The sequence below is a fragment of the Atta cephalotes genome (genome assembly GCF_000143395.1).
Source record: "Atta cephalotes unplaced genomic scaffold scaffold00011, whole genome shotgun sequence".
NCBI classification, from domain to species: Eukaryota; Metazoa; Arthropoda; class Insecta; order Hymenoptera; family Formicidae; genus Atta; species Atta cephalotes.
Genome location: NW_012130075.1, coordinates 5,019,763 through 5,037,022, shown reverse-complemented (window position 1 = coordinate 5,037,022; position 17,260 = coordinate 5,019,763). Strand labels below are relative to the sequence as shown.

General features: G+C 28.7%; 1 protein-coding gene across 1 annotated transcript in view; it reads right to left on the bottom strand.

Moving 5' to 3' along the window:
- Positions 1–273: 273 nt before the first annotated feature.
- LOC105617089 overlaps positions 274–17,260 on the bottom strand; it is a 61,616-nt gene continuing 44,629 nt past the window's right edge. Inside the window, 6 exon segments of the mRNA XM_012198667.1 lie at positions 274–509; positions 586–1,146; positions 1,254–1,301; positions 1,371–1,507; positions 6,552–6,640; positions 6,718–7,125. Coding sequence (XP_012054057.1) covers positions 274–509; positions 586–1,146; positions 1,254–1,301; positions 1,371–1,507; positions 6,552–6,640; positions 6,718–7,125 — 1,479 coding nt within the window.

The following is a 17,260-nucleotide window of genomic DNA, read 5'->3' as shown; positions in this document are numbered from 1 at the left end:
TACTGTATTTTCTAAAATCTATAAATGTTAAAAAAAATGGCAATGATTCAATTAAGATACATGTTAAATAATAAAATATAAATATGAATCTATTTATATCATGGACACTATATAGATTTTTTAAGCATTTTCAATTTTATAATTACATCAATGTATTATAAATATTTTTTCTGCAAATACATATCTTAAAGTAAAATATCTTTCATGCATATTATATAGATATATGATATTTATATGAATATTAAAATGCATTTTTGTTAGAATTTAATATATTTAATTGTCTCTATATTCCATATTAGAATTATACAACGCTTTGATAGCCATGCATGCTCTATTATAATTTTCAATAGATTCAATATAACAATACTTCTCAGTTGTGGGAATAACCTTTTTTTCAAAATTCGTCATATGCAATTGATTAACCTGTATATTTTCATGATGTGTCTCAGTCTCATATTGTATACCTTTATCAACGATAAAGATAGTTTTTATACGATCTAATGCTTCTCCTAAAACATAAATAAAAATGATACTTCCATGAAAAGCAAATAATACATTTATTATGAAATGCATTATAATATTTACGTTCATTTTCATGAAGTATCAAATCTTCAAAAAAAGTAATGTTTCGTATAAATAAATGAAATGAATCTTCAATATCAGATGATCGGATAACAAAATCAGGATCACAAATTGCAAGATGACATAAAAATCTGATGCCTTGTCTCAATACTTTGTATTGAACTTTTTTCATCTCAAACCAAAAATTACGATCCAACTTTTCTGAATATATTTCTGTCTGCTCTTTTATATTCTGTTTATTATATTTCATCTGACATACATGATGTTTGTAATTAATTTTCTTCAAGAGATAAAATGTTTTCTTTTTTTTAAATAAATCTTGCCATTCAATATCATCGATTACATCTAATTTGTTTTCAGAACATTTTTTTAACATATTAATTATAAATCGTAATAATTTTGTGTAACAATTACAGGATTCTGAACTTTCACTTCTTAATAAATTATTTTTCTGTAAGACATGCCACATAGATGATATTAATGCATGCGTCATATTTATTGTAGTAAGAAAGTCCGAATAAAAATGCTCCATTTGTGCCATAAGAATTTGTAAGACACAAGCATCTAAAACACAAAAACATTTATCATTAAGAACGTCCTTTAAAAAATAAAATACATTATTATACAGAAATGTATAAATTTTCAGATTATTTCGAAATGATATAACATACCTGGTGTAAAATGTAAAATTCCTTTCCATATTTTTATTGTCATTAACTCTATTAAAATAATGATAATTAATGTTTAAAAAGACAAACTTTTTTGTTAAATATATCAGACATACTTACGCGAACTTGTACAAAGTTTTGATACAAATATATCGCATTTACTAAAAACCATTATAAAATTCGCTAATGAAACATAACAAAGTGATAATGGCCTTGAGAATACGAGTTCTCTAAATATAAGACAAATATATTTCAATCTGGAAAAAATTTACCCTTACATAAAATCTATAATATTTTATATCTATAATATATCAAAATAGCACTGTTCGACAAAAAAAATCACTAAAACAAGATTAGTCATTTTCCATTTTTTTAAGCGCTGAATACAAATTCGCTTCCAAATTGTTCCATCGAAATTAAAAAAAATTTACATTTAAAGTTGCAAAAAGGACTATTTTTATACATATTGTTATTATAGCTATAATATGTGAGAGAACAATACACAACAGGAGAAGTTAATTACAATCGAAATTAGCCATACGTTAGGATTCTCAATACTTAAAAGGATTTTTTAGTATCGGCTATAGTTAATAAAATATTCATAGTTAATATGGAGTCTAGTGTGGAAAAGAGAATCTTGTGTTAATGACAAATTTACCAAATAGCTTTCAATTATGTTTAAAAAGTTTAGTTAAAAAGTTTTTTGATAATTATTTGGATTAACGGATACCACACCGATGATCTTGATTTTGACATATGTTGTCAAAGTCATGATCCTGAGTGATCTTCAAAATGTTTTAAGAGACGGTCTGTTCGTTCAAAAGTGATTAACAAATAAAGTTTCAAAAATATATTATTTCTATCATATACAATATTAAAAATTATATCTTTCCTGTCTAGGAACATTCGATTTTCCACGCGAAAAGTGGTCCACTCTATCTCTCCTTCTGGCTAAGACCGCACAATTTTCCATGCGAAATCCACTTCACCTCTTCCTTTAAAAGTGTTAGATTTTTCACGCGAAGCGAGATCATCCATCTCCCCCCCTAACTTAAAGGCGATCGACTTTTAATGCGAAACGAAGTCCATCCCACTTCCTCTAATCAAGGAACGACCAACTTTCTCCTAGATAAAGGGTAGGAAAGTGAAGTGAACTTCGCTTTGCGTGGAAAATCGTAGACTTCATAAAAGGGGGGAGGGGGGCGGGGAAGGAGTGGAGTGTAACTCGCTTCGCATGGAAAGTCGTATGCTCATTAGTATATAGCAGAAATAAGACATATTTTGAAACTTTTTATATTTTAATAATTTTAAACGAACAGCAATCGCCTAAACTTTTTGAAGGTCATTCAGGGTTATGATCTTAAAAAACATATGTCAAGATTAAAGTCATTGATGCACTGTCTATTAATCCGAATAATTATCAATTTTAAACCGCTATGTATGAATCCAATATCAAAATTGACAAATTTAAAATCGTGAAAAATCTGTATTTTGGAACAATCTGGATACCTATCATGGAACAAGTCGGAATGGATTCCGATTGAAATTATTTACAATGAAAATTGTAAATATGAGCATATAAGCCTCGTGCTGGATATTTTTGCTTAATTATTTTTTATTTCAAAAATAATGTATCTATAAAACTTTTTCTATTTGGTCATCTTCAGTATATAACATAGTAATTTTAATGAATGTCTTTAATAACCTACAATTAATCACGCCAAATTGCCTTCTTATGAATTCAAAGAAAGAAGTATTTAAACGCATGTTAATGCTCGCGTATAAATACAATATGATTAACAAAGGCTTTCGTTATAAATAATGAAAAAATTGGAATTATTTAATTATTTCCTAAATTTATATTGTGTTTTCTAGGAAAAACGGAATAATTCCAATCGGAATTAATTCCGATATGTTCTGTGATACCTTGGACATTTTTCAAGTATTGATATCCACTATATTGAATTCATTTTGAATTTGTTAATTATGATGATCAGATCAACAATCTAAAAAACTTTTTAAAAAACAAATAGAAATAAATCTAGGGGAGATCGGGGCACCATGAGTCACAAAAATTCAAATTTTTAAAAATGCATCTAAATATAAAAATTATTTTTTTAATAATTAAAGTTTAATGCATACTTTAAAATTTAATAAGTATATTTAGTAAATATTCATTAGTTTTTAAGAAAAAAATATATATATGTTTTAAGAAATGACCCATGTGCGTCATGGGATGTCCTACTCGGGGTACCATAAATCACAAAATAGTAGGATTATGCAAGAAATAATGATGACGAAAGTTGAAAAGTATTTTAAATTAACCTACACATTCTTAACATAGTCACTAATATAATAAAATATTTAATTACAACTAATAATTATTAAATGACAAAATAGAAAGTTATAAGAAAACAAATGAGAAATAACCATTAATATAAGATTAATAGAAAATTTATTACAATAAAATAAAACAATAATTATTTAGAAATATAAACTGCCCTTTTAGTACATATATTTTCTGTATTGTCCCGTTTCACCATGAATATCTATTTAATGTATGACCCATGGTAATTATACATTTAATTATACATTTAATAGAAAACTAATAAAAAATAAATGTTAGATTATTACTTGTAACATAGTAAGTTGAGAAAAGATGCGCAGAAACTTGCACCTTATTTTCATTTGTGTATCTTCTACTACAAAAACAATATTAAAACATTTTTATGCGGTTAAAAAGTTACTATTGCACTATGAAAATTAATTGATGCTTTTCGATTACAATGAAATTTAATCACTGCCACCTAGATAAAAAATATGAGAAATGAAGTAACAGTATTGTACAGTAGTATTAATTTAAACATTTTTCAAATTATATTAAACAATCGATGATTCATGGTATCCCATGGTGCCCCGGTTTCCTCTAATTACAAATTTTTGTTAATATCATCATTGACTAAGGGTTTCTACTTTGTGGATTGAAAAAGAAGATGATTTTTAGCAATTTTTTTTTAGTAAAAGTAAATAAAGACTATATATATATACATATTTCATTGTTTTTACATTGTTATTTGTTATAATATCTTCTCTTTAATTTTAAATTTTATGAAGTCAATGTGTTCATCTATAAAGTTTCGGGAAAGAAGTTTTTTCGACTTGAACTTGGCGCCAGAACGGAAATACTGCAGGTCGCATCAGTCATTTGAAATAGAGACCCTCTAATCAGAATGTGAAGTGGCCGCCATTTTTCATTAAAATTGTACGAGAAAAAATCTCACTATAATACTATCTCACTTTATCTCACTCTACAATGGCACTGTGTTGCAGGTCTATAGAAACGCTCTATAAGTTTCCTAGTTTTTGATGAACATTCTGGCACGCTCAGTCAATTAGCTAACGATTAAAATTAAAAAAAATTTAATAGCGTCTAATCATAAATATTACAATAGCAAATCCATGACTATGCATCATGCATTTAAAGTGAAAGCATATTCATTATACATTTAAATGGAATGGATGAAAAATGTCGAACTGATCACAAACCGGGGAAAGAATGACCAGACTCTGATTAGAGGATCTCTAATTGGAAAGAAATCAAAAAATTTTCCTATTCAGAAAGAATGTTTCTACTGAATAGATCTATAATTATAATTGACTTTAGATAAAAATTAACAAAATGACGACTATTTAAAAGAAAAGTTCAATTTTTTTACCTTAAATTGTGCTCTTGTTTTTGTGATAAAAAAAATATCATTTTTGGCAGAAAGTTGAAAACTAGAATAACTGAACATCGAAATGATATCAATAAGAAAACTAGGAATCATTTCTGAACATAGATTACAATTAGATCATGAGTTTGATTGGGAGAATATCAAAATTTTAGACAATGAAAAATATTTGGGAAGGAAACTAATTTCAGAAATGCTTAACATTAGATGTCAAGAAAATGGTCTAAATCTAACACCGAATTTTTACACCATTCGAATGTTCTAAATAATTTTGATATCATAGTAGCACATCATAAAATCTAACACCGAATTTTTACACCATTCGAATGTTCTAAATAATTTTGATATCATAGTAGCACATCATAAAATGTTTGACTATCTACATAATTTTTATTTATGACATTTATATCTTTGAAATTTATTATTTGGCTGTCTTCGTTTGTTTTATTTTTTGATTTCTATACACATTATTTATTCCATAACGCTCATTTTTTGTACTAAACTTTGTTCGAGACAAATGTCTTTAATTTTTAATGTTGTGTAATTTTAATCTTCTGATGCTATATCGTTCTTAATTGTGCAGTCATGGAATGCAGTGAATATGTATTTAATATATTTTACATGAATTTGTAACTATCTTTATCAATATCTATTTTTCTTTAATTCATTTAGTCAAACAATTATCTGACAGTTACTCATCCAAAAAAATTTGTAATTTGAGAGACTTTCCTTCTGCACTTTGTCACTATTAACGTATAACTGCTTGTAACATTACAATTACTATACTACGATTACTGTATTACTCTCAGCAGAAGATGGCTGAATGAAACGTCCAATTCAGATGCTAAGACTATGTAAGGCTAATATATATATATTTTTTGTTAAAATAAAACGTATGAGAGTTATTGCACTCTCAATTGCCTATTGTTTAATTACATGTTTTAAAAATATCATTGATATTGATATAATTGTAGTCCAGTAGAAAAAACATTGCTCTACAATCGTGCAAAATTTGAAAGCGATACGTTTAATAGTTTTTGCTCTATTACTTCTGTTAAATCGAAGAATGTTATCACGTTTAAAATCTCAAGTTTACTTTTTTTATTATTTACGCCTATATTTGCCACGTTAAAGGATTCAACACAATATTTTATACTTGAGGCTATGAAATTATGTAAAAAAAGTTTTTTAATTTTTTTATCTCTGCAAGGTAGATGGACCTTTAATTTACAGCTGTTTTGGAATAAATCTCATATATTAACTTATTTACTATCATCTTATTAACCGCATCCAACATGCTAAAAAATTCTTTTGAAAGTTGAGAATCCTAACAGCAAATTTAATTTTGATTACAATAAAACTTCTTCAGTATACATCATAATTATAATCTGACAAAATACATAAAAATAAATTTTTTTAAATTGAATTGCAAATTTTTCAAAATTGTGACATGAAGCAATTTGGAAAATACAACATTTAAAAAAGCATAAAGAATGGCTAATCTTATTCCGATGTTTAAAAAAAACCATTTTTGTCGAACAGTTCAATTATAATAATACTATTAATATACCCTTTATCACAATAACCCACTTTCTGTTGCACATTACATAGTAGTTTTACAATTGCATTTATAAGACCTGTAAATTGATGAGATCTCCTCTGCAAATAATATTTACCATTGTTAAAAATTATTTGATAAAAATTAATATTTAAACGATAAACTAGAGTATACTTACAACGTGTTCTATTAAAGTGACACATTCTAGAATAATCTCAAGCATTTCAAATTCATCGCCTTTCTTTGGCCATGTATTATAACGTGTCATTTGTTGCAGATAATAATTATAACATTCATCACTTCGTGTGAGCAATTGCGATTTTCCTGCTAAATAATTACTTAAGTATAACGATTCAACACTAATGTGCGAAAGTATACCAAGCAATCTTCTAGCCTCGATACCACGTTCTCCTTCATGCCACGCATTTGCTTCACATTCAGATTTAATACATATATTATGATCTTTATAAACTGTAGAAAAATATAAGTCGTTCATATCTCGAATATCATCATTCTTCATAGCTTGAAAAATTGTTTTCAAAACTGTTATAATATTCAATATTAACTCTTTTGTAGTTAAGACCAGCTAAAACATAAAGAATACACATATATATATATAGGGTATTTCATAAAAGTCTTTTTAGAGCCAATACAAATTATAACTTATAAATGTGTATAATAAAAATTCATGTTTATTTAATGAGATAAATAAACGATCTTTTTTTTTGGATCTTTCTCAATATGTGTATAATTATCCTACTCAAATTATTAACTTAGCAAGTAAGGTAAATATTATGTATGTGTGTATGTGACTGGATATGTACACGTGACTGGATATGTACCTATATACGGACACTTACACAAAATTTATTATTATTAATCTCAAATGTTTTTTTTTATTACTGTATTACAATTTAATTACATTTAAAGATTACAATTAAATTATATATAATATTATATTTTAAAAAGTATTTGAAAGTAAAATAAACTATCTAACTTAAAATAATCAACTTAAAATAAACAAAGTTTTGTGTAAATGTCTGAACATATAGGTACATGTCCATTTATTCTCTCTCTTTCTTCTCCCCTCTCCTCTCCCTCCTTCCCCCCTCCTCTCTCTCTCTCAGCTGCAACGCAGAATATTGCGAATATCATTTAAAATATCTAATTAGTAATAAAATTCATAAATTTTAAAAAACAAAGAAAAAAGAGGGCTATGAGCCAAAAATTATTATATAAAACATAATAATGTAGAATTTAAAAAAAAACAATAAAAAGAAATAAAAGTTTTAAGTTAAAAATTTAATATAGAATGCTAGCAATAGACAGACGTTTCGATTGCGATCAGATCATTTTCAATGTTAAAAACATATATAATCGTTACAGTCGGAAAAAACAAAAACATAATAAATTATCTATTTTGCTCTCTAAAGCAGACGCTAACATGAAAACGAATATCATAATGTTCACAATTATAATGTATAACGGAAAAAGAATGTATGCATAATAATAGCTACTTGCAGTCAGTCATTGAAATGCTTATGTTAATTTTAGTAAAAAGAATGAATGTCCTTTGATTAAAAGTGAATGGAGAAACGCAAATATGAGTCTGATCCTTAAGTTAAAAAAATGTTTTTTAAATAGATAATTTATTTATGTTTTTATTTATTTATGTTTTTAACATTGAAAATGATCCGATCGTGTCTATCTTGTTAGCATTCTATATTAAATTTTTAACTTAAAACATTTCTGTTTCTTTTTTTATTATTTTATTTTGTATTATTTTTATTATTTTTATTATTTTTTTTATATTCTACATTATCATGTTTTATCTTATATAATAATTTTTGGAATATCATTTATTTAAAATTCTGACGTTAAAAAAAATAAATAGATCTAAATGTTTCAGTCAAGTTTTGACCACTAGTTTTCATCACTAGTTAAAAAGTATATTAAAAGATGTTACAATTTTGCGCTGAATGTTTTAATAATATACAAGTTGTTTTCAATCTTACTTAGTCGAAGTAAAATAATGAATGATGTTACATATTAAAATCGAATGTTTTTTTTCCACTACTGTTTTCAATTTCTTCATAGTTAAATTGATAATGTCGATAATAAAAATTCGTATTCCTTATGTGTTCATGCATAAAATATGCTTATGTTACAAATTTCTCTTTTTTAAATGCTGTGTGCAATCGATGTCGATGGTTCGCTTGGAGTTACCCATGATCTTTTACGCTTAGGATTCTCAAAATATATCCATTTTTCATCGCCAGTCACAATTCGATGGAGAAATGACTTTCTTTTGTACCTGGCGAGCAGCATTTCACAAGTGGTTTTTCGGTTTTCCTGCTATCTTTCATTCAATTCATGTGGAACCCATTTTCCCATCTTCTGGATCTTTCCCATGGATTTCAAACGTATGGAGACGGCTTCTCGTGTCACATTCAATTGATCCGCGAGTTGTTGTTGAGTTTGAGCGTCATCCTCAATATCATCTAACAATACTTGCAATTCGCTGTCTTCAAACTTTTTCGGTGGTTTTCCACGTTTTCTTCGTTTCTCAAAATCGCCACTTTTGAATTTTTTAAATCACTCAAAGCACTGTGATTTACCAAGAGCATGCTCACTGTAAGCTTCGACAAGCATTCGATGCGATTCTGCAGCAGTTTTTTTCAAATGGTAACAGAAAATCAATGCTGTCCGCAAATCGTAGTTTCCAGACACAAAATTCGACATGTTCAACGCTATTACAAACTATACTGTTGTATGAAACTTATATTGTTGTGAGTTGAAAATCTTTGTCGGATGTCAGAACAAGAAAATGGCGTCAATGGCGCCGTCTGACGGCAACTTCATTGACAGCTATGGCCATCTATTGGTAAATTCCGGTTTCATATTTACATACCTGGTAAATTTGAGATGTTAATATTACCCAAGTGAAATCTCAGTTCATGTTTAGTTGGTGGTGGGATACTGCTGATATTGTATTTACAGATTTCTTAATGATTGCTTTTATATGTTCTTTTTTACGAATCTTGAGCTTCCTCTTAGTTTGTCCAACGTAAGAAACGTTACAATCACGACAGTTTATTTTGTAAATGTTTATTTTGTAAATATTTAAAAGCTTCATCTTTTTTTAATTTATCTTTACCTGTCTTAATGATATTATTTAAATTATTCAAAGGTTTAATCTTGCATTTAATCAAAGATGCGATCTTGAAATCATATTTATTAGTTATATTTTTAAATCTTTCCATGACGTTATTCATGTATGGGACGATAAAAAATTTTTCAATATTAATGATGTCAGAGTCTTTCGAATTTCTCTGATTATTAACATTACTGAAATTATTTTTAAAGGAAAGTGATTTGATTCTATTAATGATTAAGAATAAAAAAAATTTAGAGGATATCCATTATTACTCAATGTGTTGATTAAAGAAGAAATGTTTTTTTTGTGGAATTTTGGATGGGATAAAAATAAGATTCTGTCAATCTGTCCAATATATGACACCGTTTTTGTGTTCAATTAAGTGGTTCGAGTGAAAATTTAAGTATCTACCTGAGTTAGTAATTTGCTTTAATCAGCTTTTTGTAATTATCGAAGATAATTCTATCATCCTCTATTGACAATCTGACGTCGAGACAACTAATTCCGTTATTGTTACTATATTCGACAGTGAAATTTATTCTTTCATGATACGCGTTGAAACACAGAATAGTACCTATAGTATCTAATAGGTATTTCGGACCTTTTTAGAACACTGTATAAGAGCATTGGCATCAAGTGTAAAGAGAATTAAAAAAATTCTGCCATTCCATAATGATTCAGATCATTTTCCAACACGACTATCATTATTTTTTAGGTTTTTCAATAAAACATATGCAGAATTCAAAATATTAATTTTCGTATAAATATAACAACATTATAGTTTAATGTTCCGTTTAAGCTAAAATTACTTAAATTGAATATAATTAACCTCAAAGAATAAGTTTACAGTTTAGATAAAATTTGGATAGGGCCAAAATCGACCCTTATGGATCTTTTATCTTTATTATGAACCTTTATTTCTTAAAAATTAAACCTAAGTAGTACATATTTTTTATTTTCATTTAAAGATTTTCTTATATTTCCAAATTATTTATTATAAATTATTCTGTAAAATTTAATTACAAAGAATTGAAAAAGAATAAAAATATAAATTTAAAAAATTTATTTTAAATGAAACAATTTTACAGTAAAAAACTTAATGATGCTACACGATTAACAATATAAAATGCACAATATCACGACAAAATTATTTTTTTACAAAAAGGTAAAAAAAAAGGTACTAAGTGTACGCGCTTGTATGTGGACTCCTTAAAGAAAAAAATAACTTTCTATTCCAAACCTATTCTAAACCAACTTTCCAAACTATCAAAGTAATAATAATTTTAAAAATATATAAGGATACCCCAAAAAGATCAGGAGATCTGAATAGTTCGGAAAATATAAATTTTACTAAAAAAAGTATTTTAAAAAATCGATGTGATCTTGATTTAACCTTGGTGACGCCACTCAAGATCAAAGACAAGTAAATAAATTTGTTTAAATTCTATAACTTTTGTTTGAAACTTATATTTTCCGAGATATTCAGATATCCCGACCCTTTTCGGGCTTCCTATATATTTCAGGGTGATCCACTTAAATCGAATATCTTGAATATTTCGCTTATTTTTGATAATACAAAAAAATATTTCAAACGAAAATGAAACAGTTTCGAGAGAAATGTATTTTAGTCATGTTTTTTTCTAGGTAGAGGCATCAAAAAAAATATGAAGGTCACCTCCACTTTTTTAAAATAGAATTGTATGATTGTTTATATTTTTTACACAATATGATTCCTCTAATTATTCCGCATATAAAAATATTAAGATAGTAATATCAAAAAACTAATAATTTATGAGATATTTTATATTTTATATTTTATTTTGGCACATATTGACATAAAATGTTAAATAACTCGTAAACTATTAACTTATTGATAATCATACCTTAATATTTTTACGAACAGAATAATGAGATGAATCAATTGATGAAAAAAAAACACATAGTTGCTTATTTAAAAAATTATCTATTTTGTATAAAAATTTTTTTAAAGCAACGTTTTCTTTACACTAACTGATTTAGCTCATTATTCTCTTCATAAAAGTATTAAGGTACAATTAAAAAAATTAATAGTTTACAGTTACTTAACATTTTATGTCAATATATGCCAGAATAAAATGTAAAATATCTAAAATAGAAAATCATTTTTTTCTTTAAGGAGTATATATGTTGATCAAAAAGTTCCCGGAATTCATTCAGAAAATTCAAAATACAAGTTTTATTCATCAAAAGTGATACTGTTCCCTTCAAAGTACTCCCCATCGACTACAACGCACTTATGCCAGCGCTTGATCCAGCTCTCAAAACATTTCTGGTACTCTATTGTCGGTAGAGCCATCAGAGCCGTCTTCGATTTTTCCATTACCTCTTTTCAGCTGTTAAAACGCGTTCCTCATAATGGTTTTTTTCATGCCACTTATAAACGGCTGTTTTCTTTAGAGTATCACTGCCGAAACAGTTTCCCAACATTTCCAAGGTTTTCACACCATTGAATCCATTTTTAACGCAAAATTTAATACAAAGTCATTGTTTTGCAAATTCAACTCCATTTTTAAAACTGTAAAAAATCGAAAATACGTGCAGAGGTAGATGTACTCAAGACGGCGTAACTTTTACAAATGTCAAGCTATGGTGATAAAATTTGGTGGGATTGTCAATGATAGATGTGGCAACCTAACTAAAAAAAAAACAACTCAAATCAGCTGATTCAGAGCATCACCTGGTGGTAATTTCGGGAACTTTTTGATCAAGGTGACACACAAGCGCGTACACTTGGCGCCTTTTTTTTTAACTTACATGATATGAGCTGAGATGGAAAATAGTGCTAATAGCTCAAGTTAATAGTTATAAATATAATATAATGAAAGTTTGTTCGTAACGTAAGGACTTAATAAACAAATAACTTAATAAAGACAACTTAATAAACAAAGGAGAAAGGAGTGCTAAGATTTCGTAAAAACATTCGAATATAAAGGATCCAAGATGTATCATTCTATAAATTTAAACCATGTTTTTGTACCGTCTGACTAACATATGACATGCGCGCGCATCATAGTCTCTGCAATCTATTCTATACATCACAGATATTCTATATATCAGAATAAAATAATTTTGGAAGAGCGTCTTTTTGGACTTCAAGAAGATCCTAAAGTCGTCTGTATTACTGATTAATCAATTTTTGTATAACAATTACTTTCTTCCTCTTTACAAATTCGAAAATCCTTTTTCAGGATTAAAGTATATATATTAATACGTGTGAAGTGGAGTTTATACCGACAACGACAAAAAATTATTCTTAAAATTTCAATTTCGACATTTTTTGTTGTTTTCAGAATAAATTCCAAATCAGTATTAATGTGTATACTTTAATTCTGGAAAAGGATTTTCGAATCTGTAAAAGAGGAAAAAGTAAGTCCTTGCAAAGCACGTAATTTCGTTTTAGGAGAAAATTTTTTTTTACGCTTTAAATCTTAATTTTCCTTTAAATCTTAAATTCAGTATTGCTCGTAAGTAATCTGAATCCTGCCTCACGCTTAATTTCATCTACAAGCTGTAAAACTTTTATATCAAATAAATATTAATCTCAAGTGACAATTATATGTCAGAAAACATTAATTTTTTAATTTTTATTCGATTTAATCATGTTTTCCGATTTTTCGAAAATTCAATTATTATCGAAATATAAACCTAAATAAGTCAGACTGCCCGCGATAGAAATATTAGTGTCTTGAATGTCAATCTCAGTGTCACTCATACTTAGAAAAAATATAATAAGTTCCATATCGTTTTTTGGTATTCCAAAAACTTTCACAAATTGATTTCAACATAAGGATCCAGTTCTACGTGGGTCCAAAAAATAATTACAAGATTCTAACTTTTTTCGATTTATGATCAAATGTGATCAAATGAAGCAACATTTAAAAATGACGAAATCATTAACAAGCACAATTTGCATTATTAAAGCAAAGTCAATCCACAATGAATGAGAACTATGGATCATCAACACTAGTGAAGTATTAATATTTTGGCAGGCATTATTGACGTTCGGTTAATTGAACCATTCTTTTTTTAAGAATCTTTAATAACCGAGAGATTTGTTAATTTTCTTAAAAATGATTTTCCAAATTTAGTAGAAGATATTCCGCTGATAGAGCCCGAGAGATAGGGCTCGAATATGACTTCAGTTAAATAATGCACCACCCCACTTCGGTACAAATATGAGGCGAGAACTCAACAGAATATTCTCAAACAAATGGAAGAGAGATGTTACGTTATTCCTTAAGAGATCATCCGATTTAACATATTTGGATTATAATCTTTAGAAAAGAATGAAAGAGCTTACTTTCAACGTCCTACCACTTCGGAAAACATAAAAGAAAAAATAAAAAATATTTTTCGTAAAATAACGATTCAAGAGTTAGAAGAAATCCAAGCAAACTTCCCATGAAGATTACAGGCATGTCTAGATCACAACATGGCGAACGTTTTGAATTTATTGCAATAATAAAAAATTTGTTTCAAATTTTTAGTCTGACTTATTTTGGTTTATATCCCAACAATAATTTTCGAAAAAATACTCTAATATAAAATTATTCATCTTATTAAACACTATCGACAAAACAAGTAAAAAATACTCCTTCCCATTAAAAAAAAATGTTTATTGATAGTATGAAAATCAAAGACATTTATAGTTATTCAAGGTCATCAAAATAAGTTCCCTTACTTATCCTACAATTTTGATAACAGGTCTTTCTCTTATCTCTAACCATTTTCGAGAAAAACGTGATGGATTCAGGGTCATAACTTTGATTGTTGGATGATGTGTGTTGGATATGTTGATTAATAACCCTGAGTGACCTCCAATAAGTTTTAGACGTCGCTCATCATTTATTAAAAAGTTATGTTACGTCCTATATATAGATGCCACGAGTCTTTTCTTTCAAAAGTATCGGCTCCACGTCGCGACTACAGATGGCATTTGTGAGTGGAATCCCCTGATAACGATTTAAAAGAATTAGGACTGGGCAACTTCCGCGAAAATTCATAAATGTCACTTAACCAGGAAAGAATAATAACCTTAATGCAGGGCTGAAAGCGGTAAGATTGTGAAATATACCCTAAATATGTCACGCAATAGCGAATACCCAAGTTTTCGCTCGAAACTGATCAACAATTTCATTTAAAAAAAAAAAAAAAAAAACAAGGCACCATGCGCTAAAAATCATAAAATGCATGGGATAATTTCAACAACGCTAGCATTATCCAAGATCAGATTCGCGATTGACAATGATTATCTTGTACGCAAAACTAGCTGGACACGGTAAATGACTGCTTTATACCTGTTTTAATCTAGCATATTTTTCGCAAGATAACAAAATTCGTCATCTCCTTGGAGCAATCTAGCCACCTTAAAGAAAAATCGTAAATCATTCCTTTTCTTTCTTGTTTTTTAAATTTTAAGTCTTATTACTAATAGACATTCCTTTTCTTCTTGAAATCTCTCTAACAATGCACTTTAGATCAACAACGATAGAACTTTATAAAAATCATAAATCTTGCGCAACTACAACATAACAATTGCATCCTAGACAAAAGGCACTATATCCTTTTTTCAAGATATAAATAGAGAATCTGCGAAAGCGCAGGGCTCAGAACGAAAAACCAAGCAAGGCAATACACTTCGTCTGTCACGCATTTTGTGCTTTTCTGTGCTCACTCTGTGCTCGTGTGCATCCAATTATAATTGGGATCATCCGTACACTGACTACCGGATTATTCTTCTCTATATCTATCCGAGGTTTCGTAGACCGATTAACCCTGCACAGCTAATCAAGTCGCTCTTCATCATTCCACACAACTACATTTATCCATATGCATGTACATACATATGTATATGGAGTTAAATATACATATATTTGTTGGTTCCATTATAGTGCGCGTTCGTAGTACGAAGAAAACACGGAAACGGATCCCGTATGTCAGACGAAGTTCGCAGGGTCATCATCCTGATCAGATAGAACCACCACCGCCAACCAACACCGAATATCTAGACATATCGTATACACCGGTTTCCAGACAACATACAATCCCTTAACCTCCTCCATCCATCTCCTCCGTCTCTGATCCTAGAATCTGGGACATATTGTATTATTCTCCTCCCTCAATCTAAGAATAATTCTCTCCCCCTCCCTCTCTAAACCAGCTCCCAATTCCTCCGCTCCAACCTCCATTAGACCTTCATCAGTGAGACGAATGCAACTTTTAAAAACCCTATAAGAAGTCCCAAGAAAATTCCAACTGAATCTTGTTCTGGGTGAACAGATCTACAATTTGATGGGAATAACGATCTATTTGAACACTTGGGACCTTGCTAAAATCGATCTTGATCAACTCGAAATTTGATCATTTTTTTTACATTAATCGGGCTATATTTCTTAAGGCGTATATCGTAGGGTTAAGTGAACTATTGTATCGTATTCGCGATCAAAAAAACATACAGTATCACATTTGAAATCCGGATTAAGCCATTTTTGCATCAAATCAAACATGTATTAAGAAAAATCGCAACTTTGATTTAAAAATCGTTCACGAGCGACCTCCAAATCTTAATATTTTTTATCTTAAAAATTTAGGGAAATTTAGGGATTTTTTAACATGAAATGGAAGCTCTTGAGCTAAATGGCCGATTAAAAAAATTTTTTTTTCTTGGCAGTCTAATATATTGTCCGGAAATATATATATATATATGTATGGAAAAAGCTCGTATGGAACACAAGAGATCTGGATTCAATTCCCGATTGATAATATTTTTCGCAATAAATTTATTTACATTTTTTTTCAGCACATTAATGTCTTTCTAATATTATATATTGATTAAGCATCAAATTATGAAAAGTTGCTTGTCAATTTAATTTAATTCATGATATTATTACAGTAGCTTAATTGCGTTTATAAATCCGGAAAATCAATTCGACGCGCAGTTCGAATGACTACAAATATGGTATATATGCATATACATATATAGTATATATGTATTGGATTGTTCGGAAAGTTCGTGCCGATTAACCTATATAATTTAATAAATGTATACTAAAATTTAAATTTTCTACGTTTCAATTTTTCTTCAAAATCGGACAACCCAATATATATTGTATATATACAGAGTCTGAAAATAATCGCCAAATATTTCATGGACAGGTAGAGCGAACTAAACTGAGTCGAAAAATCCTATTTTGTAAATTTCCCCAATAGTTAACGAGATATTAATCCTTAAAGATAACCGATACGTGCGCTCGCCCGGCCTACTATTGCAAAGTATATATGCCTATCAATCGGCGCGTGGGTTAGAGGGTGGTCTTGGGAGTTGGGGATTGGCTGGCAAGCGCTCCGCGCCGCGCACCGCACCGCAAGTCACCATAGCTCGGACGGCGCGCTTGCTAGGCTATCCCCGCTCCTCAAAGCCCGTGCGCCAAGCGATCGATAGGCGTATACACTTCGCAGTAGTGTATACTCTATATACATATATATATATATATATATATATATATATATATATATATATATATAT